The sequence below is a fragment of the Lytechinus variegatus genome, chromosome 16 (assembly GCF_018143015.1).
Source record: "Lytechinus variegatus isolate NC3 chromosome 16, Lvar_3.0, whole genome shotgun sequence".
In the NCBI taxonomy this organism is placed as follows: domain Eukaryota; kingdom Metazoa; phylum Echinodermata; class Echinoidea; order Temnopleuroida; family Toxopneustidae; genus Lytechinus; species Lytechinus variegatus.
In genome coordinates, this window is record NC_054755.1 from 28,775,700 (window position 1) to 28,803,693 (window position 27,994).

Genomic DNA, 27,994 nt, shown 5'->3' on the forward strand with positions numbered 1-27,994 from the left:
TTTCAAGAAAACTACAATTACTAGTACTCATTATTGCAATTTTTGGGGTCATTTCATACTTTCATTACCAAAAGTACTGATGTCTCGACCATGTACAACGCTTGCCCTTTTCAAGGGTCATTCCCAAACTGTTTAATTCCTGATGCAATGTAGGTGTAGTAGCCGTCTAAGATTTTTAATCATGATATTTATTGGTTCAAATTAATAGCTTGCTTATTTTACCTACTTCTCTTTTGTGTCAGAGGGTTACTAAAGAGGCTTAATTGTACAGGGTATATAAGAAAAATATATGAAATACATAGGAAATCTGTAATTCTATAATCGCTGTTACTATGAACAAACCATGTACTGTTAAAGACTTGCATCACATAAATGGCCCACTTGACCAAAACCTCAAATTCATATCATGATCTATGTTTGATGTAAGTGTAGAATACTGACAATTTGACATGATTTAAGTAGAAAAAAAGGTTGGTCATTATTTGTACATACATGTTTTACCCTGTAGACTGGCAGTGGTTTGTTTGTTATTAACATGCACCAGTTCATATCTGAAAACTAACCTTTGATTCAATGTATCACCTGGCATGTTATACAAGAGAACCCTGTTCAAATGCTCAAATAAATAAAAAATCCAATTCTCCAGGAATTATTGCAAGATTTGAAAGTTTACCTACAGCATATTTGATGAGAACCATTCATTATCCATCACTGAAGTGGTACAGATAACAAACCTGTTCAAATTTGAAAGCTTACCCAAAGTTTTAGTGGTAGTAACTGTGATAACTGTCACTGGGACAGCTAATGAAACCGGTTTGCAATTGAAAGTTACTCTTAATGATGAAATTCATGTGAGCAATTCAATAGTAATCACTGAAATAACCAAAGGAACACCTGTTCACAACTGAAAGTGACTAACTGACAAATTTCGAGTGAATAATTCAATAGTAGTCTCTGCAATTACTGATGGGACACCTGTTCACATCTGAAAGTTACTCTTAATGATGAATTTCCATTGAACTATCCAATGGCAGTCACTGTGATAACCATTGATACCTGATTTCATTTGAAAGTGATGAATTTCATTTGAACCATTCGATGGTAGTCACAGTAATACTGAGACACATGTTCACATCTGAAACTTGTGAAATGATGAAATTCATGTGAAAATTCAATGGCGATCACTGTGATAATAGATACCTCTTCACATTTAAAAGTTACTCTTAATGATGAATTTCATGTAAACCATTCGATGGCAGTCACTGTGATGTCATAGACGACAGCGAACAGGAAGTAGATAGCGATGATGTAATGAGCTGGATAGATGAGGCGATGGACTGGGTAAGGTATTATCAGACTCCTACAAGGAAAAAAAAAACAAACAAAAAAACAATTAAAACCCAAATATTTACAAATCTTAATAAAATTGAATTTCATGATCGGAATTCAAACAATCCCATTCATATCTTTAAAAAAAAATTATCTGCTTTGAAACAGAAAAAAATGAGATATTTCCAGGAAATACACTTCCATAGTAAAGGGATCGCTCATTAGCATTTTCTTTTCTATTCTAGTTCATTCTTCTTTGTCTAAATCTTAACAAGAGTGAATAAAGATATGCATTTTTTAGTCAAAGTATTCTGAAAATTGTCAATAATGGTAATCTTCCATGCATGAGTGTTTCACTAAAAATTTGGCCTCAAATCAAAGAGGAGATTTCACTCTAACTACAAGTTTAATTATACTTGCTTATATAGCGCTTAATACTTACTTTGTCAGAAGTCTCTAAGCACTCTACAGTATATGCAGCATAATTACCCTGGCTTTAGCAGTGCAGCTGTTACACGTGCTGCGTTTCAAGGAATAAATTCCTGCCAGGTACCCATTTACTTCACCTGGGTTGAGTGCAGCACATTGTGGATAAATTTCTTGCTGAAGGAAATTACGCCATGGTTGGGATTCGAACCCACGACCCTCTGTTTCAGAGTCCGGAGACTAATCCACTGGGCCACAACGCTCCAACTATTTTCATTTAAAAAAAGTTTATTTGAAAAAAATATATTTTGGATGATTGTAATATTTCCTCCTTTCTAGGACATTCTATATAAGAGAATAATAATATGTAACATTTACAACTGTACATAACGATCGATAGAATCTTTCAAAGTGCTGCATGCTATTACCCAGGCTTTTGCATGGCTGTCCTTATCAGGCACCCCAGCATTCAAGGAATTTCTTCCTACCGGGTACCCATTCACTAAACATGGGCCCTGTTGCATAAAAGAAATGGTAACTTGCATGGAATTCTTGATTTTGATTAGCTATTTATTAGTGTTACCATGCTAGTTACCGATGGATGGCAATGGTAACTATGGATACGATGCGATGGATGGATGGGTGGATGGTATTTAATATCACTGGTGATACCTAGCCTTACCAGACATGACCAATCATACTGAATCAAACACCCACCGCCGCCCCGTCCCGAGTCGGGGGCAGCTGCTAGGGAACATGTTAGCAAGACACAGGATAGAGCATTAACCTGGGCTTGATGACCTCAACAACATCGAGGCTGTGTGTGTTCCTAACCAACACTGATACAGATCAAGTCAGGAAGCGGCCAGACCAGGCCATGGTTTTTCAATCCCATAATAGTAACTTCTATGCAACAGGGCCCTGGGCGGTGAGAGGCAAATGTAACACCTTACCAAAGGCTGTGAGTTATGTATTGGGATTTGAACCCAAGACCTTGTGGTTCAGAGTCCAAAGACTTATCCACTGAGCTGCAAAACCTCTCAAGAATGAATCTCAAGAAAAGTCCATAAGCCTCACCTGTATTTTGCTGAATTGCTCCGCCTTATCATGAGAAAGATGAAAAGTCCTGCTTCCAAATTGAGGAGAAGGGAAGCTATTTTATCAAGCATTGTTACAAAACCCTAGTGAAAAGAAATGATTCAAGAATAGTTTAGTGCTCAGCTTTAAAAACAGTGATTAGATTATACCATTACATAAAACATGCTGTGTCATTACAGTCTTTAGCATGCATTCACTATCTCTATCTCTTGCTCGCACATTAATAAAAGTCAAACAAACATTTTAACACCATAACTCTAAATGTGAAAAGATTTCTGCTGCCAATAGGTTTCACAATTTTTTTTACATTTACAAACTAAACATGCAATAAGAAACAGAAATAGGAGGCTACATAAAACATTTGACATTTAGGTCCAAGTATTTGTCTATTTAAAAAGGGCATATATTTTCTCATATTTCTTCAAATTTTCCTAAACGGAAAAATATAATGAAGAATGGAAACAAAGCACTGTACGAAACACTTTTTACTTTTGGATCTTACATAATTTTTACATATTTCTTTCAATTTGTCTCAACTAAAAATATATAAATAATGATGAATGGTTACAGAGGGTAAAAATAAAATTGTTTAACTGTTTGATCCAACAGACATTGGCCCGTATTCTAAAGTCGGGTTTATCTTAAATTCAGGTTTAAAGTTGTGATTTAAGTATGTATAGCCAATTGTTACATAAATCACTAACAGTAGAGATATCATATTTCATCTAATTTGGCTCTCAAATCATTGAATTTTCATAATTGTCTAGGAAGTATACATAAATGATTGTCTTCACCATCGATGAATAAGGAAAGAGCAGAGAAAACATAAGAAACATACAACTTAATAAAAATTTTGACACCTTTGGCTTCCCATAATCTTAGCACATAGTTAGAACATTGGTCTACGTTAAACCTGACTTCAGAATAGGGGCAATTGAGTATTTCTACTTAATTTGTCATAATAAAAGAGATTAATTAAAAGAATAACAGAAGACCCATGCAAGATATTTACCTTTGGATCTAACATGGCAACGGCAAACACTAAACCAAAGACAAGAAGACTGAGCAAAGGTCTGCATATCCTGAAATAAGAAATAAAATAGATTAATAAAAAATCATATTAATTGTTATCCTCTAAAAATTACAAAATCCAATGGAACTTATATGGGATAATAAAATTTTTGAAAAAAAATCAACAGATACACACATATCCAGTTTGTTATCTTCTGCAAAGAAGCTGATTCCATTTTCAAAGAAAATTTAGAACATACAATTGTATCTAAATTTTAGGGTCCTGCCTTCTCAATTACTATTTTTTTAACAATAGTATCGATCTATAATTTACAAGAAATTTCAAAAAACAAATTCTGGAATCAATTTCCCTTTCTCATATCAAATTCTCCCATCACTGAGTGTACAATAACTGGTTGACAATATCTTTCTCGAATTTAATGCAAAAGTGGATTTATAAATGTTGCTAAAACTTTATCAAAGTCAATTCGGATGTGTTTAAATCAACTGCCTTGTCAAGTAGTTGATGATGCCACATGTTAAATATAATGCAAAGAATGTCTGCACATAACTCAAAAGATTATGAAGACAACTATCAGAAATTAAAAGGATAATTTCATATCAACAGTGTATATATTTCAACAAATCCATTAAAAAAACCTCCAGAAAAATTAAGATTTAATTTGCTATAGTGAGAAATATCTGAGAATTTAATTATTTTCACATTCAGCTTACCTTTTAGGGCAGTATTTAACCTTTGCTGGGACTGTGTTCCCTTTATCAACTTTATCCCATGCCATGTGAGCATCTAACCAACCAAGAACTGAAATTGAAAAGAACCAATTTAAAGTGAAATCTACAGAAGTACATACTATGAGTAAATAATACAAATTTCTAACGTTGATAGACAAACTTTGTTCTTCATTTAAAAATGGTTTTCAGCTATAATGTATACACAGTGTACATGTATTAGCTATCATGCAACAAGATGTGCTGATTCATCATGAACAGTAATGTCATATTTAATTATGAATAATTGAAATCGGCTCTCCAAATTATATTTTCATTCTGTCTCTTGCTTATATTTGCCAATGTAGGGTATCAGTAAATCTGAGGGTGCATTAAAAGATCACCATCATTATCATCATCATCCTTATCATCATCATCATCATCATCTCCATCATCATCATCATCATCATCATCATCACCATCATCACCATCATCATCATCATCATCATCATCATCATCATCATCATCATCATCACCATCATCATCATCATCACCACCATCATCATCATCACCATCATCACCACCACCACCACCACCACCATCATCATCATCATCATCACCATCATCATCATTATCATCATCATTATCATCATCATCATCACCATCCCCACCACCACCACTACATGTATCATCATCTATCATGAATACTCACATGAATGTAATAAAGCTGATCCTATCGTAAGGTACGATACTGTAATACTGATCATGATAAATAGCTCCACCAGGACAGCCACCCAAGTGTATTGTGGGTAATCATCTTCTAAGATCTACAGAGAGAAAAGAAACATACAAATTCTTTAAAATTCGATCAAATCCCCTCTTTACTTTAATTCAAAATCAGACCTTCAATCCAAGAAGACATGATTGCTTTGTGTTTTCTTCATAAGACTCACACAACTTTGTTTTCTTATTTGCAAAAATCATACGTTTTGACATACACATGTACATTGTATTTGCTTGTGCTGTTCAGAATGAAATAGAACAAAGCTTGAATTTACCTAAATTCTCAAACATTGATAAATATCTAATAAATATCTATATGGATAGAGAAATATTCCACAGCAAACATTTTATAGTCTGCACAATCAATTTTTACAAATTATGACCAAGTAAAATCTAACCCGTTTTCAGGATACAGTACTATACTTTAATAGACAACTCCCACCAGCGGACTTGCTGGATGACAAAACTATCGCACACATGTGCTTTATCCTGATTTCATCATTTTTCATGCACATGTTCATTGCCAGTCCTCCAACTTGGTAGCTTGTAGGAATGCTCTATGCATTTCAGGGAAAAAAATACAAGGGGCTTGAGGCAATTTCAACCCCAAATGCTCAAAAGAGCACTTAAAAATACAATTAAGAGCCCTGGAAAACCCCCAATCACTGCAATCAATGTTATAGCTTATCAAACACTTCAGATTCAGGCAGTAGTTTGTGAAAAGTATTCCCCCCAAAATAAAAAAGATAACTTTTTGCCCGATTTGCCCAATACAATACTTCGATCAGAAGGAAGTGATTATGGTTGGGAAACCTATGGCCCGAATTCACGGTTGGATCCATGGTTTATGTAGATTTCCTGTATAAGTTATGCTTAATTTATTGCGTATCGGGCACGTGTATAAGAAATGTCGAATGCTGATGCGCGCTTTTGTCACAGTGCGCAAAATTGACGCCTGTTGTCATGGTTATCCACGCTATTTTATTTATGAGTCCACTGTTTTTATTCATGAGTCCACTCTTCGAACAGTGGACTCATGAATAAAATAGCGTATCTAATCATGGTAACAGGCGTCAATTTGGTGCACTGTGACAAAACTGCGCATTAGCATTGGACATTTTTTATACACGTGCCCCCATACGCGCTAAATGAAGCGTAATTTATACAGGAAATCTGCATAAACCATGGACTCAACCATGGGTTTTCAAAACCACCTTTGTGAATTCGGCCATAATGTCTTGCACAAGTGTAGCATGTGTCCCCATTGTCTCTATTTGTTCACAACAGCATGCAAATAATAAATCAGAACATATGTGAAGATGATTGATTGATTTGACTTACTTCTATTAATGGAACAGTTGATATTTCTCCTTGCTTGGCAGATCTGAAATCAAAAAGCAAAAAAAAATAATAATCATGATGATTAGGAAGATTTTCACTAGCATGTTTTAGCACCAACCGACTTGAAATTTTGCAGATCTAAAAAAAAGAGGAATAGTACTAATGATGAGGAAGAGTTATCATTAATGTTAATTGCATTAATCCACTTTACATTGTGCTCAACTCAACACAGAAAAAACAAATACATCCGTAAGACATGAGCATTCACGTTCACTTGAGACATCGGAGTGTGTTATTATCTTACTCTGACTCATCTATCTTGTATTCCTACATTTGTTCATGTACCTTTCTGCATACACCGAACGAATCCTAGGTTATTTGTTGTAAATATACTGGCATTTAAACCAATAAGTATATATATATTTTTTTTTAATTCTAAAAATAAAATGAGATAAGATTTAAACGTTAACAAGTTCAGGATATCTATTGTAAGTATGGGGAGAAGTTATTAGTACACGTACAGGGTCCCGTTGCAGAAAGAGTTGCAATCAATCGCAACTCTAGAAATCATGCGCAACTTGATTTTCAACCAATCAACAGCGCGCATTTGGGACTTGCGATTGATTTTTTCTGCTACGGACTCTTTCTGCTACGGACCCCAGGTGTAGCAGCAGAAATACTGTAAACATATAGTTTCATCACATCACTGCAATCAAGGCATTGAAATCATTATCATTAAGCACCATACCTTCTTGGAAACACCCCCCCCTAACAATTAACATTTTCATTGATGTAGAGAGCTTTTCTGACTCAATTCAATTACAAATTGAGCATGCAAACTCTATTTCATGCTGCTTCCCTTAAAGAAAAAAGACATAAACAAAATAAATCTGTTGGGTGTTCCACAAAGCTGTTCAAAAGTTACAAGCAACTTTACGAACGACTTATGATCATTTGTGGTATATACATGTACACATTACACCAAATTTTCAATGTTGATTAAGCGCCTATGCAAGGATTATCAGTTGTTCTTAAAGTCGCTCGGAACTTAGGAACAGAATTATGAAACACCTACCTGCTTATTCATATCAAGGCTAAATGCTGGTGAATCAATTACTAAAACACTATACCTTTCTAGTGATAAATCTTCAACACACGGTGCAACAGATGGCGTTGTGAATATATTGACCTCGGTCGTGTTATCATGAACAAGGACTTCTTCTGTTAGATGAGTTGTACAGCTACTGAGTTGGGGCACAATGTCTAACACAGCCCAGCACCTTTAGAGTACAAAACAGCCAAAATACCAAAATGCAATTTTGAATATGTACAATTAAATTGCAAGAATGTTATAATTTCATACATTGAAAACAAGACTATATGTATACCCAGAGCTACTAACATTGTGCTACCAATAAAATGGAATCATAATGACAAATCAAAAATTCAAACAAAACTTAGGAAATTGTCAACATGAAACTGATTCCAGCCATGTCAACTTCTGTGAAATCGAAAAAACAGTTTTTTGTGATCCACCAAACTGCATTGTTCTATTACCACCCACCCCCCCCAAAAAAAGATCGATGAGTGGCCTGGTTTACCTGCAAATACAAGTAATCCATTTGCCTAGACTTCTGTAAATTTGATGAAGTAGAGATATATACAGACAATTTTCCTCAATAAAGTACAGTGGTTCAGATCATCATACTTTATTACGGAAAGCGTAATGAAGTAATTTGGTTGAAAACCACAACCTAATAACATCTATGGCAACAAAATGGTTGGCCGCTCTCTATACTGAATTGCTTTAGTATTTAATATCTTTGATTGACTGATCGAGTATATGTAAACACAAATGACCAGAATAAGGGTATGCAATTCGGCTCTTCAGCCGCTATAGATACCCTTGCTGTAATAAACCATTTAAAATTTTAAATGAAAAAAAAGGAAGTCATTAAAGGACAAGTCCACCCTAACAAAAAGTTGATTTGAATAAAAAGAGACAAATCCAACAAGCATAACACCGAAAGCTTCATCAAAATCGGATGTAAAATAAGGAAGTTATGACAAATCAAAGTTTCGCTTAATTTCACAAAAAGTTATATGCACATCATGGTGGGTATGCAAATGAGGAGACTGATGACATCATCCACTCACTATTTCTTTTGTATTCTATTATATGAAATAGGGAAAATTCTATCTTTCTCCTCATTGTCAAGTGAAACAACGATTAATTCCTCCCTGAACATGTGGAATGAGCATTGCTTAATACTATATGATTCAGTCAAATTGGTCCTTATTGTCAAATCTATAAAAAAAAACAAAAGAAATAGTGAGTGAGGGACATCATCGACTTTCTCATTTGAATTGTGCATATCACTGTTTTGTGAAAAGTAAGCAAAACTACTGTCATAACTTTCACATTTTACATCCGATTTTGATGAAATTTTCAGCATTTTGGCTAGTTTGATTTTTCTATATTTATTCAAATCAACATTTTTCTGGGGTGGACTTGACCTTTATTAAAGTCCTAACTCACCATAACACATTGAGGATCATACACGTGGCAAGACCTGCAAACACGGTCCACCAGAATGACGAAATCTGAAATGAATAATGAATATGATTGATGCTGTTAACATGGAGATCGAGGGTCTGTCAGACACAAGTGGCCTCTTATCATAATATGGACGATGCTTTCCTGCTCCGTTTGATTTCCAGTTTTACTAACTTTTTTGTAATGAAGATATGACGAAAATTAGGGTATGTCCCTCAATTTATTCCCTTTTTCTTTTTAATTGGGGGGATCAGATTTGAATAAACAACAAATTGAAATTGTCAGGTCGTGTGGTCCAGTGGTTAGAACATCAAACTCATAATTTCAAGGTTGTGAGTTCGAAAAACCAACTCTGCCATTGTCTCCACTTTGATAAAAAAGCCCGAGAGTGAATCTGTCGTCTATAACGTCAGCCACTATGACTGATTAACCTAAACATAAAATGTTTCATAAGTAATTGTTTATATACCAGCTTGGCATTTACCAGCAAAATGCTGCCCTGCAGAGATCCTACAGGAGTTACGACAAACAGGTATTACTAATACTAGCGTTGGTCAGGTAATGGTACAAAATGGGAGGGGGGCCTTGGGGGGCATAAAGATACAATTAAAGGGGAATCCAGCCTTGGCCATAAAATGTTGTGTTGGGAAGGAGAAAAATAAATTAAACAGAATGGTGAAAGTTTGAAAGAAATCGGACAAGCAATAAGAAAGTTATAGCTGCTTTAAAATTGAGATCACTAATAGTATGTAGATTTCAAATTGGCAACAGGGTAAGTAAATTATGACAAGGGGCAAGGACAACTTTCCCATAGGCCATGTACTTTATTATCAGGGATTTGTGGTTTTCTCCTAAGTACCAATTTCCCTGGGGCAGTAATCTCAATATAATCCAGGTAGTATATTGTTTTATGTCCTCATGAAAGAAAAATATAATTTGCAATAAAACTTTTGGGAAAATGACATTTTAGCCATAATATGTATTGGAGTACATGGAAGAGTAGTCCTTGCCTTACATCACTATGCCATCCCATATGCGGCCAATTTGAAATCTCCACGGGTATAGTGGTTACCAATATTGACAACTTTTAAAAATTCATAACTTTCTTGTTGTTTGTCCAATATTGTTCAAACTTTCACCTATCAACTTGTCTGATTTTTCTTTTTCTTATAAAAACAAGTTTTTATTTGGGTTGGATTCCCCTTTAAATCTAACACATTTTTTTTTTACTAGTCACATGATACAATACAGTGTATGAACTGAGTCATGAAATAAAACATGCACATCAACACTACTCTACATTTCAAATCAAAGATTTCAGGCGACATCACAAAAAGAACATTCATTCGTAACTGACTTTTATTCTTATTATAATTAGGGATGTACAATGTAGTCTAGGCCGGCCTCAAGGCCACATTTTGCTGGTCTTGGCCTCGGCTTGAGTCACATGTACTTTATTTATTTATTTATTTATTCCACATATTTAAAAAGGGTAGCCCAATCAGTACAAACACTGGTTTTCGTTGGGGCCCTTTGATTACAAAGTAGATACACATAATATATACAGATATAACAAATTAATTAATACAAACTTATGTATACAATAGACTAATTTAAAATGTTACATGTTTACAGAATAAGGTACAAATTTAACAGTTAAAATTCTACAAATTCTATACAAGGTTTTCTGTAATGGCCTTGTGATTTGAATGTACAAGCCTCAACTGCATCTTTGATTATAATACAATATAAATTAGAAGGGCAAGTGCATGAAATGTAAACATTTAACCCCCCCCCCCCTTCCCCAATATGTGGGACCTCCGAGAATGGTTTGTCTCTGCTTTACTTGTAATAAAATGTACTCTCAAATAATATTGGCTTGAGCATTCCATGGATATACGGCTCAGGGCTCAGGAAATCGGGGTCGGATGTACAAAAAGACTATTTTTTTTTTAATGGAAAAGCCAAGAACTTCACATTTATTATATATTTTTTCTCTGATATGCCTAACCTGTTTTCTAGAGTATGCTATTCTGCTGTACATCATTGGCATCACATTGCACACACCCCCTGTCGATTTGAACAGAAAGAATCGATAAGAATTATGTACATGTCTACATTGCATTTTATTCATATTCAAGACTGTTTATTTTTTTTTACATACTATTATAAATGACAAGAGGGAGGGAGCAAGGAGGGGGAGGGGGGAGGAGGGAGGAGGAGAAATAGAAGACAACAACAAAAGAAGGAAGGAAAATGAGGAAGAGGAAGAAAAAAAGAAGGAAAATGAGGAAGAGGAAGAAAAAAGACAGAGGGAAACAGTAAGAAGCAGAAGAATAAGAACGTACTATAATGGTATGTAAGTAGGTAATAATATACAGTACTTACATGTAGAAACACTGTATTAAGCAATATTTAAATGTTGAATATTATCATCATCATAATCATCATTATTATAGATTTTGATTGTTTAACCAAGATATACTTGACTGTGAAAGACTTACCTAATGCTACAGTTCCCATCAGGAAGGGCGACCCCATGTAGTGAAAGTCATTGCTTATAGTATTGCCTACTGCCGAGCCAACACCAAATGTTACCACAACCTACAAAGGAAGGAGAAAACAAACACAACTCTTTCAAGGAAAAGTTCCAGGAAAGGTACAATGACATTGTGAAATATATGTTACTTATGAGGAATATACATGTATATGAGGGGTACAGACAGGGGAGTGTTTCATGAAACGAGGGGGGGGTGATTTTCACTGGCAAATTTGCTCTGAGCCAATAGAGATGCAATTTACTAACTTAAAGCTTAGTCACCAATGTCAGTGAAGTTCACTGTTTGTTTTGTGAAATGCTCCTGAAATCGAGATCAAAAGACTGATCTTTGGATACAGAGCTTGATGATGGGGGGGGGGGGGCAAAGTGGAGAAGTGTTTTCGTTCCCTTTGGAAAACTTTTGTTTCATTAATCAAACGTGCTAGGATGAACAATACTGACTTTTTCTAACATAAATTTGCTGTACGGGTACAGTGCGTAGGTATTTTTTTCTTCAAGATAATGAAATTTCTGCCCTCACAATATGCCCAAAATGGCTGACATATTGGTAGGGGGGGGGGTGTCTAGACACTTTAAAATTTTGAAGCCTATCTTTGGATTACACAAAATCTATGAGTTCCATAGTTGCAATCTTCTTCAATTCCGTTCTCTATAATATTGCTAAACAGTTTATACTAAAATTTGAAAGAACTTTTATCATTAACTTGTACAAATGGCTGTTTAAAACTTGATTGTCCGGACACGAAACAACTGGGTATATTGGCTTGCATGTGAGCTCACCGTTGCGACAAGCAGACCACCTTTGGCCAGTGTAAATAGGGAGACTACAGGCTGGATGATCCGTTGAGCAAACACTATGCTCCCAGACAGAATCCAAACAAAAGCTGGGATGATGTAGAGGTATCTATCGAAGAAGAGAATAATACAGCAGAGATGAACTTTTTATATTATCTCCAGTGCCCAGTAAAATATGGCTCAAGTGCATTTTAAACAGTAGCTCCTGTCTTGTGGAAAAGTCTTAGCTCAGGTAATAGTACATTGTAGCAGTGGAGATGTTGGTGAAAATAGTAGTGCTATAGAATAGTACATTTTAGTTGAAGAAGTGTAACAGCTAGTAGTAGCAGCTTTAGTTTCAATGACACGACTACTACTGCTACACCTCTACTACTACTACTACTACTACTACTACATGTACTACTACTACTACTACTACTACTACTACTATTACTACTATTATACTACTACTACTACTATTACTACTACTACTACTACTACTACTACTACTATACTACTACTACTACTACTACTACTACTACTACTAATATACTACTACTACTACTACTTCTACTACTACTATTACTACTACTAGTTCTACTACTACTACTACTAATGATAATAATGTATCATATCACTCCTCAACTGTGCTTCATAAGTGGTATAATATAATTGATAACACAGGTCACACAAAAAATGCTTGACCCCCCCAAAAAAAAAGAAGGATTTAGACTTACTTTTCGATATGAAAGAGTTGTGCATAGGCTTCACTCCCAGCCAGTGCATAGCTGATTAGGATTGAAACACTGTGAGACAGAGGAAAAATGACCAAAAAAAGATTGGTATCTTAAAAAAAAAGAATTCTGATTTATGTACAATCACAACAATCACACAATTCCAAGCAACAATGAAAATGACATTCCCTTCCAATTTAGAACATCCACTTCCCATTAGACGTTAGTTTTTTCACTTTCACCCGATTCCGTCCAATCTGCTGCTCCTAGATCTACTGTACAACAGAATAGAGAAAATAAAAGCATGAAGCAATGTCCAAATTTTTCTCTCCAAATATTACTACTTTTTCAAAGTGTGAACACTAATGATATTGTTTTTATCAGGTCATTGATGAAAAAATCTTTTTGCTGACCTTTTGTACCTGAATAAATAAATAAACAAATAAATAAACAAATAAATAGATAGATAAATAAATAAATAATTTTACAAATAAAGAATAAATAAATAAATGAATAAATAAATAAATAAATACTCCAATTTACTTGAATGATGTCAATAATTCAATACATTAAAAAAGAATAATATTCAATTTACTTACAACTGTAAGAGGAGAATGATGTCGAATGCTTGGCTGAGGCCCCGTCCAAGAAACAATGTTCCCATCATATGAAGGTTTGGTTTGGCCACTTTCCTGGCTATACTAAGGTGAGAATGCCTTGCTTTTGAAGAACCTGAGAATATGAGAGAAACAGTGATAGACTTTTACCACGATATCACATAGACGGGAAGGTGTCACATGAGGGCGCTATGCATGGAAATTAGAGTGTATTATTGTGGAGGTGCCGTGGCCAAGTAGTCTAAGGCGCCTGGCTATAAATGGAATGTCTGGGGTTCTATCCTCGGCCGCGATACCAATGCCCGTGAGCAATGCATTTAATCTATAATGCTATTTTATCCTGCTTTCAAATAAATGGAAATGCTATATGCATTATTGGTAAGTAAACTAGGTGTGCACTTGTTTAAAAAAATTATTCGGGCAGCAAGTTAAATCAAAGAACTAACGTAACAAGTAGATACAATTACTGACATATACTAGTATTAGAATCTTTTTTTGACAATAGTACATTGTATTTTTTGCCTCTCTCTTCTTTTTTTTTAATGACTTCAATTTTGAAAGATGGTGGGTCCTTACCATGGATAGATTCTTCATCGTCAGTCAGATTAGTGAGTGGGACTTGCTGCTCTTCAAAACTCAGACACTGAAAGCAAAATAAAAGTGATAGCAAGTTGGTGACATCCTTCCTTTACACCACATGCAAATAAATTGACTATAGATTAGAATGATGATTATATTAAACACATTCTCAGTAAAGCAATTAATAGCAAAATCCAGTGACTAGAGCTGTACAGGGGAGAGTGGAATTCCTCTCACTTTGCCTGGAGGAAATCATCGGATATCAATGGATAGCGCCATCACCACTCTAAACTCAAGCAACCAACAACAAGCATGGGTATCATCGCATGCATATATTAAAGGGATCTGAGGAAATTTGCTTTGAAAGCAGTATACATACTTTTTGTATGGATAGGGTAAATATTTTTTACAAGTAAGACCATTTTGATACCGATTCATGTACATTGTACATGTACATGTAGGTGCATCATTAGATTCATGCAACATAACACAATGGGGCAAGTTCAAAACACATGGCCATATAAAATATTCACTTGTGCCATTCATTTTGCATTCATAATCATACAAACTACTTTCAAGTTATACACCTTAAACCTCTTTAATTTCAACAGGACAAATTTCTATATTGCTGCATAAAAAGGATTTTTTTTTTAAATGGGCACAACACATCTCCAATACCAATGGAAGGGGCGTGACAGCCAGTCAACAGAACATCAACAGCCTTGGCCTTGGATTAATCTCAAACCTGTCTTTTTCTTTCATATTTATCAGTTAACCTTTCCGAGATATACATGTATCAATGTGGTAACTTACTTTATGTTTTTCAATGTTGTATGCATGCGCTCTCTGTAGAACATCAATGAAAAAGTAGATAAGCAGTGCCTGAAAGAGAGACAAATCAGAATCGTCATCATTTTTAAATGACCTTTGACCTTGAGCATGTTACTTGAAACTCATGCAAGACAATCAGGGATACTTGAATACCTGCATGTCCAAGTTCCATGAACTAGATCCATAAACTTTCAAAGTTATGATGACATTTCAAAAATTTCACCTTGGTTTAATAAGATTTTGATATTGATCAACCAAACATGGTCTAAGTTCATTGTCCCTACTGACCTTTGACCTTGGTCGTGTGACCTGAAACTCAGGCAGGATGTTAAGTAATAATTGGTTAAGATTTCAATGTTGCAGTTGGAAAAGCAGCCACTGTAGTCACGCTCTGCTATGCAGGCGAGACAAAAAAGAGAAAAGAAAAAGAATGAAGGGTGAGCAGAATGAGGTAGAGGAAAATGAAAAAGAGAAGAATAAGGAGAAGAAGATGGAGGAGGGGAAAGAAAAAGGAGTAGCAATGGGTGATTTCAAGTTCAGTGTTGACCATTTGGTGTTGGTGTTAGGTCAATTTTTACAAGTTTATAACACAAAACATAAAATGAAGATGGTCCCGAAAAGTCACTCACTAGTTGTTGAGATGTCAATAATGTGATCTGGATCAGTTTTACAAACTCTGAATAGGTTTTGGAGCTAGGGGAAGCAATCTAAACTTCAACACCAAGGCCAACACCGGACTTGAAATCACTCAGTGTATAGAGGATGAAGAGGAGTATGAGGATGAAAAAGAAGAAAAAGAAACATGAAAGAGGAGATGATGAAGGAGAAGAACAGAAGGAAGAAGTGGAAGAATAAGAAGACAAACAGGAAAAGGAGGAAGAAGTCTAAGAAGAATAAGAAAGAAAAGAAGACTATAAAAAACAATAATAACAAGAGAAAGAATAAAAGTATGTGAACAAAAGAATATCACATGTAAAAGGATTTCATACCTGAACAACAAATCCAATCAGAAAGGAGATCAGAAATGGAAGGAATCCAGAATGAGATAACGTCACCGGTAATCCTGCGAAAAAAGAAAACCAGAAATCAGCAAATCAATAAATCATACGTATGCACATGAATGAAAATAAGAATGGAAGAGAGAGAGAGAGAGAGGGGGATATGAAAACACTACATGTAAGTGGTACCAGTAGCATTTGCTTCTTTGTACAAATGTAGAGACTGACAATTCTAACACCGAAATCATTAATTACAAGTATGTAAACATGTATATAAACTTTTTTAGTCAAAATATATTACTTTCAGTATTCATAAAAATCCACAACTCCGGCAACATTCAGCATTTACTGAATTCAAAACCCCCAAAATTCTAGTAAGAGAGGGAAGAAGAGATAGCGGGGAACAGGGAGGGTGAGAAGGGGGGGGATAAGAAAACTAGGATAGGAAGGGGGGGGGGGGGACAATCCAACAAAGTAAAAGAAAGAGAGGGGTGTTTATGTACCATCAAAAATGAGATTTGATTAATTGGCCATATACATTATGATTCGGAATATGTACACTAATTTACAAAAGAAAATATTTAAAAACAATTGGAAGCAGGCATGCTATTATCAACTGATCTTTTCAACTGTACATGTATACATCGCACATGTTTATCAAGTAATTTTCATTTCCATTAGCAAACTAGAAACATTTGCACTCTGCTAGATAAATATTAGGTGATGTGTTCTACTCCAAAACCCACACTGTATATAAACAATGCTTTAGGATATGCATCAACTGCTGGTACATGTACATCATGGATCCTACTAGGATGCGCACATCTCCCTCAACAGAATGCTATACTGTGCTATACATGTACATCATTTCTTCCCACTGTCGTTCATTCTTTCCTCTCCCCCAACACTTCCTCCTCCTCTTAGCCTCAACCTTCTTTCTTCTCCTTCTAATATCTTTCACCTTGATCTTCATTACTTAATTTCAATTTGTCATTTTCATTCGAGATCATTATCTACATGTACTGCAGATATGAAAGTTCTTTTCCTCCTCATCATCATGCTTCTCATCCTTCTTCTCATTTCCTTACTTTTCTCCTCCATCCACTTCTAATTCTAGTTTGTCTTCCTCTTTGTCTCCTACTTGTCTTTTCCTTGCCGCCTCCTCCTCCTCTTCTTCTTCATCTTCTTTTTCTTCTTCCTCTTCTTCCTCTTCTTCCTCTTCTTCTTCTTCTTCTCCTCCTCCTCTTCCTTATTCTTCTCCTTCTTAATTCTTCTTTTTCTTTCTTTCTTTCTTTCTTCTGCTTCATCTTCCTCTTCTTTCTCTTTTTCTTCTTCCTCTTCTTCTTCTCTTTTTCTTCGTCGTCTTCTTCTTCTTCCTCCTCCTCCTTCATTCATGAAATCCATATCTACTGCAGATATGAAAACAGTGAAAAGTAAACTCACAGATATCCTCCTCTTCCTGCCCACCCCTCCCACTCCTTCTTCTCCTTCTCCCTCACTTATGCTTACAAAGAGAAAGGTTGCTCTGAAGAGTTTTCAGCCATTATTGTAAAAACAAACATGAGAAATGGAAACAAAGTGATTCAACTCCCAGGCACAGACATCCATACTCCGCAACCAAAACATTATCTACTGCTAATTCTTGTTTTTACATACATGTAGCTATAGCAATTCTTGTTTTTACTCCACGATGTAAGAAAACATCAAGACAATTGCAGACCAATTAAATTGTTTTCAGGCCTCTTCACGGGTGCATTAGCTGGACCATTATTTTAATTCTCTGATAGTTACATGTGCATGTATGAGACATATAAAACGCTTTCTTCAGAGAAACACCATCGATTATGTAAACAATGCATGACAGATCATTGCGGAGCTGTAAACAGTCTGCTACAATCATCATCAGTCAAGGGGGTTAGTAAGATTAGATGGTGATGGTAATTGGACAGTTAAAGACAACCCGTGGGGGGCTGTGAATTATGCATGGTTCTATGCATAAGAAACTCACACATCTAGGGCATTGAAAGAGGGATTGCTGGGTTTGAAGTGCCCTTTCTTGGTAATCTATTCAGGCATCATAACAAACACAAGAGTCAAACCTTTCAAAGGCCTCTCTAAATCCAACTCCAAGTTCGATCCTGATGGTGTACACGTACATTGATGCAGAATGCATGCATTATTATTATGAATGTCCTTGTTTCAGAGTTTTTTGTGTGTACATGTATGACAAAAAAATATACAAAACAGCAATGGTCATGAAGAACTGCAGTTTGCATACATTTCAGGTGTTAGACTAAATTTAGTGGCCATAATTATTAACATGAAAGGCTTAAAATTCAAAATTTTTCCTAAATTGGATTTGTTTTGTTGTTGTTGTTGATAATTTGAATAACTTGTGTGTACTTGTATTTCAGTGGCAAAAATTGTGGTTGTTTCCAGTCCCCTTTGATTAGAATTACACAGAAACATGTAGGCCTAAGCCTGGGGGCGGGGGCTACTTGAATTATAACATGATAGTAGATACCTACATACATGTGCCACATCAAAGTAAAAAATAGGGGGGGTCTAGAACTACATCTAAATCAAGGTCTTAAAATGGGGGCCTCCGGAATGGCTCTTGGATCAATGATCGCTAAAAATGCAATCAATGCTCTGGAATTGACCACATTTATAAAAAAAGGGGTTCTCCAGAACTCATTATATTGTACAATGTACATGGTAGTGGATATGGTAGTGCACTAGAACGAGAATCATGAGGGTTTCTGGAACGGGGAAAAATATCAATTTCTATGGCTTTCTAAATTGGTGATGCTCTGGAACAGAAATTTAGGCTGAAAATAGGGGTCTCGACTCTTGACCACAGCATATACATGTCCGTATCTTTAATACATTTATACTAAGTAGGTCCCGGGGCCTATGCATGGACTTGGAACTTTTGGGCACCACACCATACATGTGTATGTGTATAGGTTTTAAATAACAGTGTAAATTAAAAATGATTATGGAAGAAAACTCTACTCACCAAGAATTCCAGTCCCCAAGATGCAGGCAATGGTCACAAAATCTGAAAAAGAAAAAAGGATATATAAGGTCACAGGAGAATTACATAAAACACAGAACTGAAAGAAAAGGACCGAATATCAAATTGTTTCTTAAGGAGCAGAAAATGCAACACTTTAGGGGCGTAAAGCCTCTTATCACAACCAAGTGAAAATATTCAAGAAGGTGAAAATATACATGTAGCCATCATACGATTACATGTACATCATTAGAATGGGACACTGTCTCTCTTTGAGGTGGCAATGGAGCCGCAGATCCCAGTTTTGTTTTAAGGGGTGCGTTTTTGTCACTTTGATATTTGACAAGCCAGAAAAATTAAAGGTCATTACTCATTTTTATAGGGTGAGCCCCCCACCCTGGATTCATGCATGCAATGTACAGTATATTTTTAGAAATGTAGACAGTACATGTACATGAATATTTGTGGAAGAGCCGTGGTGTAGTGGTTCTGACTCTCACCTTGTAAACAGAGGGTCGTGTGTTCGAATCCCACCGCGGTCTAGCGTCCTTTGGCAAGGCGTTATTCCACACTTTGCCACTCTCGACCCAGGTGCTAAATGGGTACCCGGTAGGATGCGAAAGATATTGTATGTTTGATTTTGCCAGCGCCATAATGTGGCTGCGATGAATGCAAGGAATGCTCCCCAGGGAGTGGAAATTGTGCACTTTTCATGCTTGATTGAAATTAATCCAATGACCATGGTAATAATATGCTGTAACACGCTTTTGGCCATTCTGGGAAAAGCGCTTTATAAAAATGGGCTATTATTATTATTTGATAATTTATCTCTCGTCTTTCATCTCCCCCATAATCTTAGATACACAGACCTGCTAACCTTCTACAACCAAATAAAGTATTCTTAGAAGGAAAAAAAAAAAATTTTGACCCAAAAAAAAGAGTATTTTAAAAATTTTGGCTTAGCATAACAATTGCCAGCCTGTTGGAGTTAGATTGGTGAAAAAACATGTGAAATGACTCTACTTGAAATCTTGATAATTCAGCCTCTTAAACATGTGCTCGGAGGTGAAAATATACTTGTTCTTTTCAAGCAACAAGTTCGTGGCCAGACAGTGATTTTTACTGGTCTGGCGCCCGTTGCAGAAAGAGTTGCAATCGATCGCATCTCTAAAAATCATGCGCAACTTGATTTTCAACCAATCAACAGCGCGCATTTGGGACTTGCGATTGATTTTTTGGCTTGCGTTTTAACGCAACTCTTTCTTCAATGGGACCCTGGACTGTCGGACCGGTGCTAGTGTCACACGCTGTGTATAATGTACTCCATCAATCAGAAATTTAAAAAAAAGTAACAAATCATACAAAAAAAGTATTGGTGTATTCATATCAAAAAAGAGAAACAAATACTCTAACAAGTGGAATGCCTCTGGCCGTCTCACCTGCATCACGCAGTTCAATATAGCAGCAGTGCTGACTTTGAAAACTACTCTAACTCGCATGAGATGTTCAGTGATACATGGTTACTATTATGTCCACTTTTTATGAACTAGACCAATAAACTTACAGAGATATGGTTATTCAACAAAAAAACTCCAACATGGCCAAAGTTCATTGACCTTACATGATCTTTGACCTTGATCATGTGACCTGAAACTTGCACAAGATGTTCAGTGATACTTGATTACTCTTATGTCCAAGTTTCATGAATCAGATCCATAAACTTTCAAAGTTAAGATGGTAATTCAACAGATACACCCAGTTCGGCCAATTTTATTGACCTTTGACCTTGGTCATGTGACCTGAAATGCGCACAAGATGTTAAGTGATACTTGATTACTCTAATGTCCAAGTTTCATGAATTAGATCCATAAGCTTTCAAAGTTATGATGGTAATTCAACAGATACCCCCAATTCGGCCAAAGTTCATTGACCTAGGCTTACATGACCTTTGACCTTGATCATGGGACCTGAAACTCGCACAGGATGTTCAGTGATACTTGATTACTCTTACAATATGTCCAAGTTTCATGAATCAGATCCATAAACTTTCAAAGTTATGATGGTAATTCAACAGATACACCCAATTCGGCCAATGTTCATTGACCTTTGACCTTGGTCATGTGACCTGAAATGCGCACAGGATGTTCAGTGATACTTGATTACTCTAATGTCCAAGTTTCATGAATCAGATCCATAAACTTTCAAAGTTATGATGGTAATTCAACAGATACCCCCAATTCGGCCAAAGTTCATTGACCCTAAATGACCTTTGACCTTAATCATGAGACCTGAAACTTGCACAAAATGTTCAGTGATGCTTGATTACTATTATGTCCAAGTTTCATGAATCAGATCCATAAACTTTTAAAGTTATGATGGGAATTCAACAGATACCCCCAATTCGGCCAAAGTTCATTGACCCTAAATGACCTTTGACCTTGGTCATGTGACATAAAACTCATGCAGGATGTTAAGTGATACTTGATTAACCTTATGTCCAAGTTTCATGAACTAGGTACATATACTTTCTAAGTTATGACGTCATTTCAAAAACTTAATCTCAGGTTAAGATTTTGATGTTGATTCCTCCAACATGGTCTAAGTTCATTGACCCTACATGACCTTTGACCTTGGTCATGTGACATGAAACTCTTAAAGGATGTTCAGTAATACTTGATTAACCTTATGGCCAAGTTTCATGAACTAGGTCCATATACTTTCTAAGTTATGATGTCATTTCAAACACTTAACCTCAGGTTAAGATTTGATGTTGACGCCGCCGCCGCCGCCGTCGGAAAAGTGGCGGCTATAGTCTCACTCTGCTATGCAGGTGAGACAAAAAGGGAATGGTTGGCATGTCTGGATCCATGTATGAAGAAGTGCCATCCCCCAAAAGAGCAAGGAAATACATGTACAGTAAATACAAATTTCACAACTGTTCATTCAAATACATGTATCAATAAAAACTACTATGAAGTTATAAAAAAATTGAAACCCGAGTTCCTGACATTTAAACTGGAACTCTGGTATCACCCCCTTATAATTCAACCCTGATCTGTATGGCTGATAGCATCAAAATGTCAAATTTACTAGATGTTAATTGAATAGCACTTATCGGAATGCTGACCAAAGCACAGGAAATTCATTTCATCTGGTATTTTGGCCATTGATCACTTGTAATAGTTTAAAATGACATGTACTGGATAAATGCAGATGCAAAGTACAGTATTTTATGTTGAATAACACAAAATGAAAAGTGGAGAAGTAAAAGAGTTTCCAACATTCAATGTGCTCTTTCTTCCTTTAAATATTAGTGTCATACATTTTTAGTTTAATTTTCTCTTCCATTTGAAATGTCTCTAATTTCATGAAATACCAATTTCTCTTTAAAATATCTACTTCTCACCTTAGGATATTCACTTTCTGCCCTGAGTTTAAAGTTACAGTATAGTTCCTTTCTTTAAAATATAAATTTCGTTCCTTCTAGGTAAAGTACCCACGATCGTCCCTTTAAAATATCAACACTTACATGTAATGCAATGCCCACTCTGCTTTGTTTCCAATTATTTCACGATTTATAACCAAATAGTAAAATTAGCCATATGCTCAGTCAATAATCAAATTCATTCCCAATAAAACTGTAACTTGAAAATTACATGAAAATTAAGCACCTGTCTGTCAAAAGACGTGTATTAAAGGAATACCCTACCAGTATTTGGAATGAAATGTCATACATGTAAATGTAAATGATAAATTTACTCAAGTCCAACTGAACTCAATTTAAAAAAATATATAATTTATATTCAAAGTATCATTGATAATTCACTACCCATTAGTTTGTTGTTTAATATTGCCTCTTGATTTTCTTTTTAAACCCCTGTATAACTTTACGATGATCTACATGCATGTATAATTTTTTTGTTATAATATGAATTACACATGTGTGCATTTTTGTGTGCATGAGAAACTTTATTTTGCAAAGCCTTAAATTCGTCTTTATCAAAGATTCTCCTTTCCCATTCAAATTTATAGTAAAATGAACATTCCTTGTGTATTACAGTATATTGCAATATTCATAAGTATATATACATCGTTTGAAATAATATATTTATAAAATGGACTATAAATGATCAATCAATCAACTTTCTTCCCCTAGATATATCCAATTTTCTTCTAGCATTTTTTTAAACGAATCCCTTTTCTTTTCTTTGATTGATATCAAATCTAAAATGATCAATTTCTTTTGGGGCTGTAAAATACTTTGCTTCCTTTCCTTTCATCCCTTTAAAATGTGACTTTTACTCTCTTGGGACGCGAGGCCTGTAGCGCATTCCCAATAAAGGTGTCTTGTAACAATCAATAACTCCTTGGGCTTTCTCACACGCCAACCATACTCAATTTAATATCCACCTTCTAATCTTATCAGGTAGAGGAAGAGTGTTAGATTCATATGTGAATAGTATGCTGGTGTATCTGCAAGTAAATTTATTCAACCTCGACGGATGATTCGCATGCATACAGAACATGTACATGAACAAGTAAAATTATGCATGCCTAAAATACTGACTCAAGAGAAACACAAAATTTCTAAGTGATTATAAATTCATATCATTATCGAAATGATTGTTTCAAGAGAGTGCAGTGTATTTATGAAGCTGGGAACTGGGAAATATCAAGAAGTATCTACATGTACTTTATAAGAAGTATGTTTGTAAAAATGTCACAGATACCAATGATCTGTCATTCTGAAATGATTAGGCATTGTATTGATAATCATTGATAAATAACAATACAGGTTCAGAGCACTTCAAAATGGTAATCAAAACAAGTACATACATGCATGTACTTTTGAAGAGTCTGGATGTACAGTGTATGTACATGTATGCAATACAACAAATCCAAAAGAGGCTCCTACATGTACATTGTACATCATGTTTCTGATTATAATTATCATACATGTACATGTAACTTATACATGCACTGAATGTTAAAGCAAATATTTCAACATAAAAGGTACAGAATTTCTAACAAGACATGTATGTAATATTCTCAAAATGATGTACTATTGTGCATGTTATACAAATCCTCCATTCGCACCTATACACCTTCAAGTTTTATTCAGAACGATAAATAATTCATTTGTTAAGTGTATAGAGATGCACTTGTTATTATCATCATTATTATGATTATCATTTATTATTAAAATGACAATAACATCATCATCATTAGTATTATTATATTATTATTATCATTATTATTATAATAATGATAATAATTGTAATAATATTATTATCATCATCATTATGATTGTTTGTTTCCTGCATGTTGTTATCACATCATTCACATGACAACAAAGAGTCTTTTGCCACCTGTTACATACATGTACACTGTACAAGCCCACCATAAATGGATTTACAATTACATACACATGTACATTTGTCATTTACAATGAATGTATGCATGTTTCAAACACCTATTTCAAATTTCTCATTTTTAATCAATTATGAAGGCTTGCTGGGAAGTTGACTATTAACATTTCTGGATTGCATCCAGTTAATGCATTTGTACATGTAAATTGCATGTTCGCAGGAGATCTAATTTTCTGGGTCACAGACTCACAGGTGGATGCCCAGATATGAATTTTTCTTACATGTACTTCTACTTAATATCTGTTTTTATTATTTTTTTCCTTTCACATAGATCTATCATTTTCTTATAATGTATATACCAAAGTTGGATTCCCTTATAAAAAGAGAATGCAGATCACAAAAGGTCTGAAAATATGCATTATCGTATTTCACAAAATCTTCATAATCATTTATGCATGACTGATCACAATTTGCACCTTAGTGAGAAACAAAGCCTTGCATGTATAAAGTACAGGTACTTACATGCATATCACTTTCATACACCGTATTAAGTAGATTGATGCTAGCCAGCAAGGAGAGAGGGGGGGGGGTTCTCTCCTTCTTTTTTACGCCTTTTACAATGTTGTAATTTTAAATAATTCCTTTATTATGATTTAACAATGCATCAGTTTTATCCATTTTCACAGGAAATTATGAAAAATATGAAGAAACATGGACATGTAATTGCAACTACTGACTAACAGTAGTGAAACATTCACTTGTCCACAAACATTTGCAAAGTGATACCAACTAATACACTCCTCTCTAAAAAAAGACAAAGAAATATTGTAGGTCATGATCCTTGAAGCATTGCAAGTTTAAATGTTCAATAATCACAGCAAGGTCAGAATTTTATGATCAGTTCTGTATTCCATGACAAAGCCAAAATGGTGGCGAGACCATCAGCAAGTTTTGTCTTCGCTGTTTGTTATAAACACTTAGCCTAATCTACATGTATGTAGTATTTCATGAAGTAAAGTCAGATTTCTATAATCATTTTGTCAAAGAACTGGAATGGTGAATCGTTAATGGTCATACCACATTTACAACTGTACATCTAATGGAACTACATGTACATGTACCTGTACAAGCCACTGAAGTACCAAGTTCTAGGCATCATGAACTTGGGGAAAGACCTTGCTTTAGCACATGATTTCTACTCTCCAAACACATTCTGGCTAAGCCAGTGGAGGATTCAATGGGGAGGGGGGATATTTGGCCCATGCCCCCCCCCCACCCTTTGAGAGGCATAGTCTTTTTTAATGTAAATATGCCATTCTTACACAAGTGTGCCCCCCCTCCCCCTTTGAAAGCTACATCATATTAATGGCAATGTCATTCATACAAGACTCAGACCTTTTTTTTGTTTTTGTTTTTGCTTGTCAAATTTTTTGTGGACAAAAATGACCTTCAATTTTGGGCGAAAACATTTTTTGGGGGGCTTGTCAAATTTTCCTTAGGAAAATGTGCCCCCCCCTTTTTGGAAAATCCTGGATCCGACCCTGGGCTAAGCCTACGTTGTCTTGGTTGTGAATATATTGATAACGATAATGTGATTGTTTTGAGATGTCTGTGATCAGTGCAGAAATACAGAATTCTTCTCTGTAACATTATTTTGAAGGTCCGCCTTATTTCTGGTTTAAATGTTCTTGGCTGATTGTTGTTCTGTTCATGAAGGGAAAGTTTACCCTAAGGAAAAAATTTATAGTGGAAATAGCAAAAAAAATCATAGTGGAAATAGCAAAAAAAATCATAGTGGGAATAACAAAAAAAATATTAACATTGGCAAAGGTTGAGGAAAATCCACCAATCCTCCCCCCCCCTAAAAAAAAGTAGGAGAATTTTAATATTTTTTTTATTTGTGACATCATAAATGAGCAGCTTCCCCATATCGACTACCTCAAACCATGGTAAAAAAAACAAACATTGAAATTAAATTTTCTCAAAAGAATTAAACAATTTTTACTTTACCTTCAGTATATCATCAGACAAATCATTCTTAACCCACTCTTGAAAAAAAAGGCAACATCATGCCACCCTCTCTATGCATATCATAGCTTAGCTTACATTGTACTACTATGAAAGAAAGCAAGATGGCGATCACTCTCACGTATTGCGAGGTTAGTATTAGTATACTAATTTTTTTACCATACTAGTTTGAGATAGTCACAATGATGTCACAAATCAAAAAACATTAAAATTTTCCTACCTTTTTTGGATGGCGATGTAAACATGATCAGTAAGTTACATCGCCATCCCATCTTCTCATTTCTGGGATTTTTTAATTCGTATCGTTTTAAAAATGTAATCGATAATGCATAAATGTCGAAAATGAAGTTCTAGCCCATTTACATGATTTAATTATTTTGGGCTAGAACTTTTAGCTTTTTTAGGAAAAGTAGAAATCTCAAGGGGGGGGGGGGTCAATTTGCCTAGGGTCCGTCCTGTATGACATACATGATTATGTCTATGCATGGCCACAATCCTAGGACCTAGCTCTGTGGAGAGTAAGAACACATTCTCTAGTCTAGGTGCCTCTTGGCTACTCCCCTCCCCCCAAAAAAAATAATAATAATAATTAAAAAAAAAACAAGAGAGTCAAGACGACCAAATTACAAAACAAACATGACACAAATTGACAATCAATGAAATGACATAAACAAAATAAAAACAAAGTCAAAAATAACATTATTTATTAACTGCAATTGCAAACCTGCGCCTGCCAAACAAATAAAATAAGGAAATACTTACAACACTGAATAAACACAACACCGACTCCAATACTCTGAAGAAACGTTCTGCTTTCTTCGGTTCTTGTTTGATCAGAAATGTCAGAGGACATCCCGAGCGACTCATCCTCCGTCTCCGATTTGTACCCATCCACCAGAAGAAGGTCGGGGCCGATCCCCGGTGCTTCAGCGTTACATTCCCGTTCCCTGTCGCTATTTGCAAACGGTGAATTGGGATTTTCAAGCTCGTGCGTGATATCAAAAGTATCTTCCAAGTTTATCTCCTCTTCGTCGTCCATTTTTTTAAGAAGTTTAAACCAAGTATCCTCAAACTAGACCTTGACCTAGATGTGGGTCATCAATCAAGCATGCTAGAAAATAGATGTAAATTTTCATTCCTAACTCGGAGCTGGCCCTTCCACTCTAATCAGTCGAGTCGTCGATGTATACGGTATGCATGCTACATGTAGC

The 27,994-nt window shown here is 35.4% G+C and overlaps 1 protein-coding gene across 1 annotated transcript; it reads right to left on the minus strand.

Annotated features, from left to right (window-relative positions):
* Nucleotides 1-478: 478 nt before the first annotated feature.
* LOC121429655 lies at nucleotides 479-27,974 on the minus strand. Its single transcript, XM_041626802.1, has 18 exons — nucleotides 27,546-27,974; nucleotides 19,390-19,431; nucleotides 16,359-16,432; nucleotides 15,352-15,420; nucleotides 14,536-14,602; nucleotides 13,942-14,074; nucleotides 13,346-13,414; nucleotides 12,615-12,738; nucleotides 11,779-11,878; nucleotides 11,286-11,344; nucleotides 9,257-9,321; nucleotides 7,848-7,997; nucleotides 6,718-6,760; nucleotides 5,306-5,420; nucleotides 4,600-4,687; nucleotides 3,866-3,935; nucleotides 2,833-2,936; nucleotides 479-1,360 (listed from the first exon to the last, which is right to left on the minus strand). Exons 1-18 carry the CDS (start codon nucleotides 27,820-27,822, stop codon nucleotides 1,237-1,239), a joined length of 1,773 nt encoding a protein of 590 aa, XP_041482736.1. The 5' UTR covers nucleotides 27,823-27,974; the 3' UTR covers nucleotides 479-1,236.
* Between the last annotated feature and the right edge of the window lie 20 nt (nucleotides 27,975-27,994).

Bases quoted from the DNA above. Each gene is read 5' to 3' on its own strand.
- LOC121429655 (XM_041626802.1), bottom strand. From the start codon at position 27,822: ATGGACGACGAAGAGGAGATAAACTTGGAAGATACTTTTGATATCACG. The intron at 15,421-16,358 runs GTATGAAATCCT...TCTCTCTTTCAG, and splicing joins TGATTGGATTTGTTGTTCAG to GCACTGCTTATCTACTTTTT. The intron at 6,761-7,847 runs GTATAGTGTTTT...TTTTGATTTCAG, and splicing joins GAAGATTTATCACTAGAAAG to ATCTGCCAAGCAAGGAGAAA.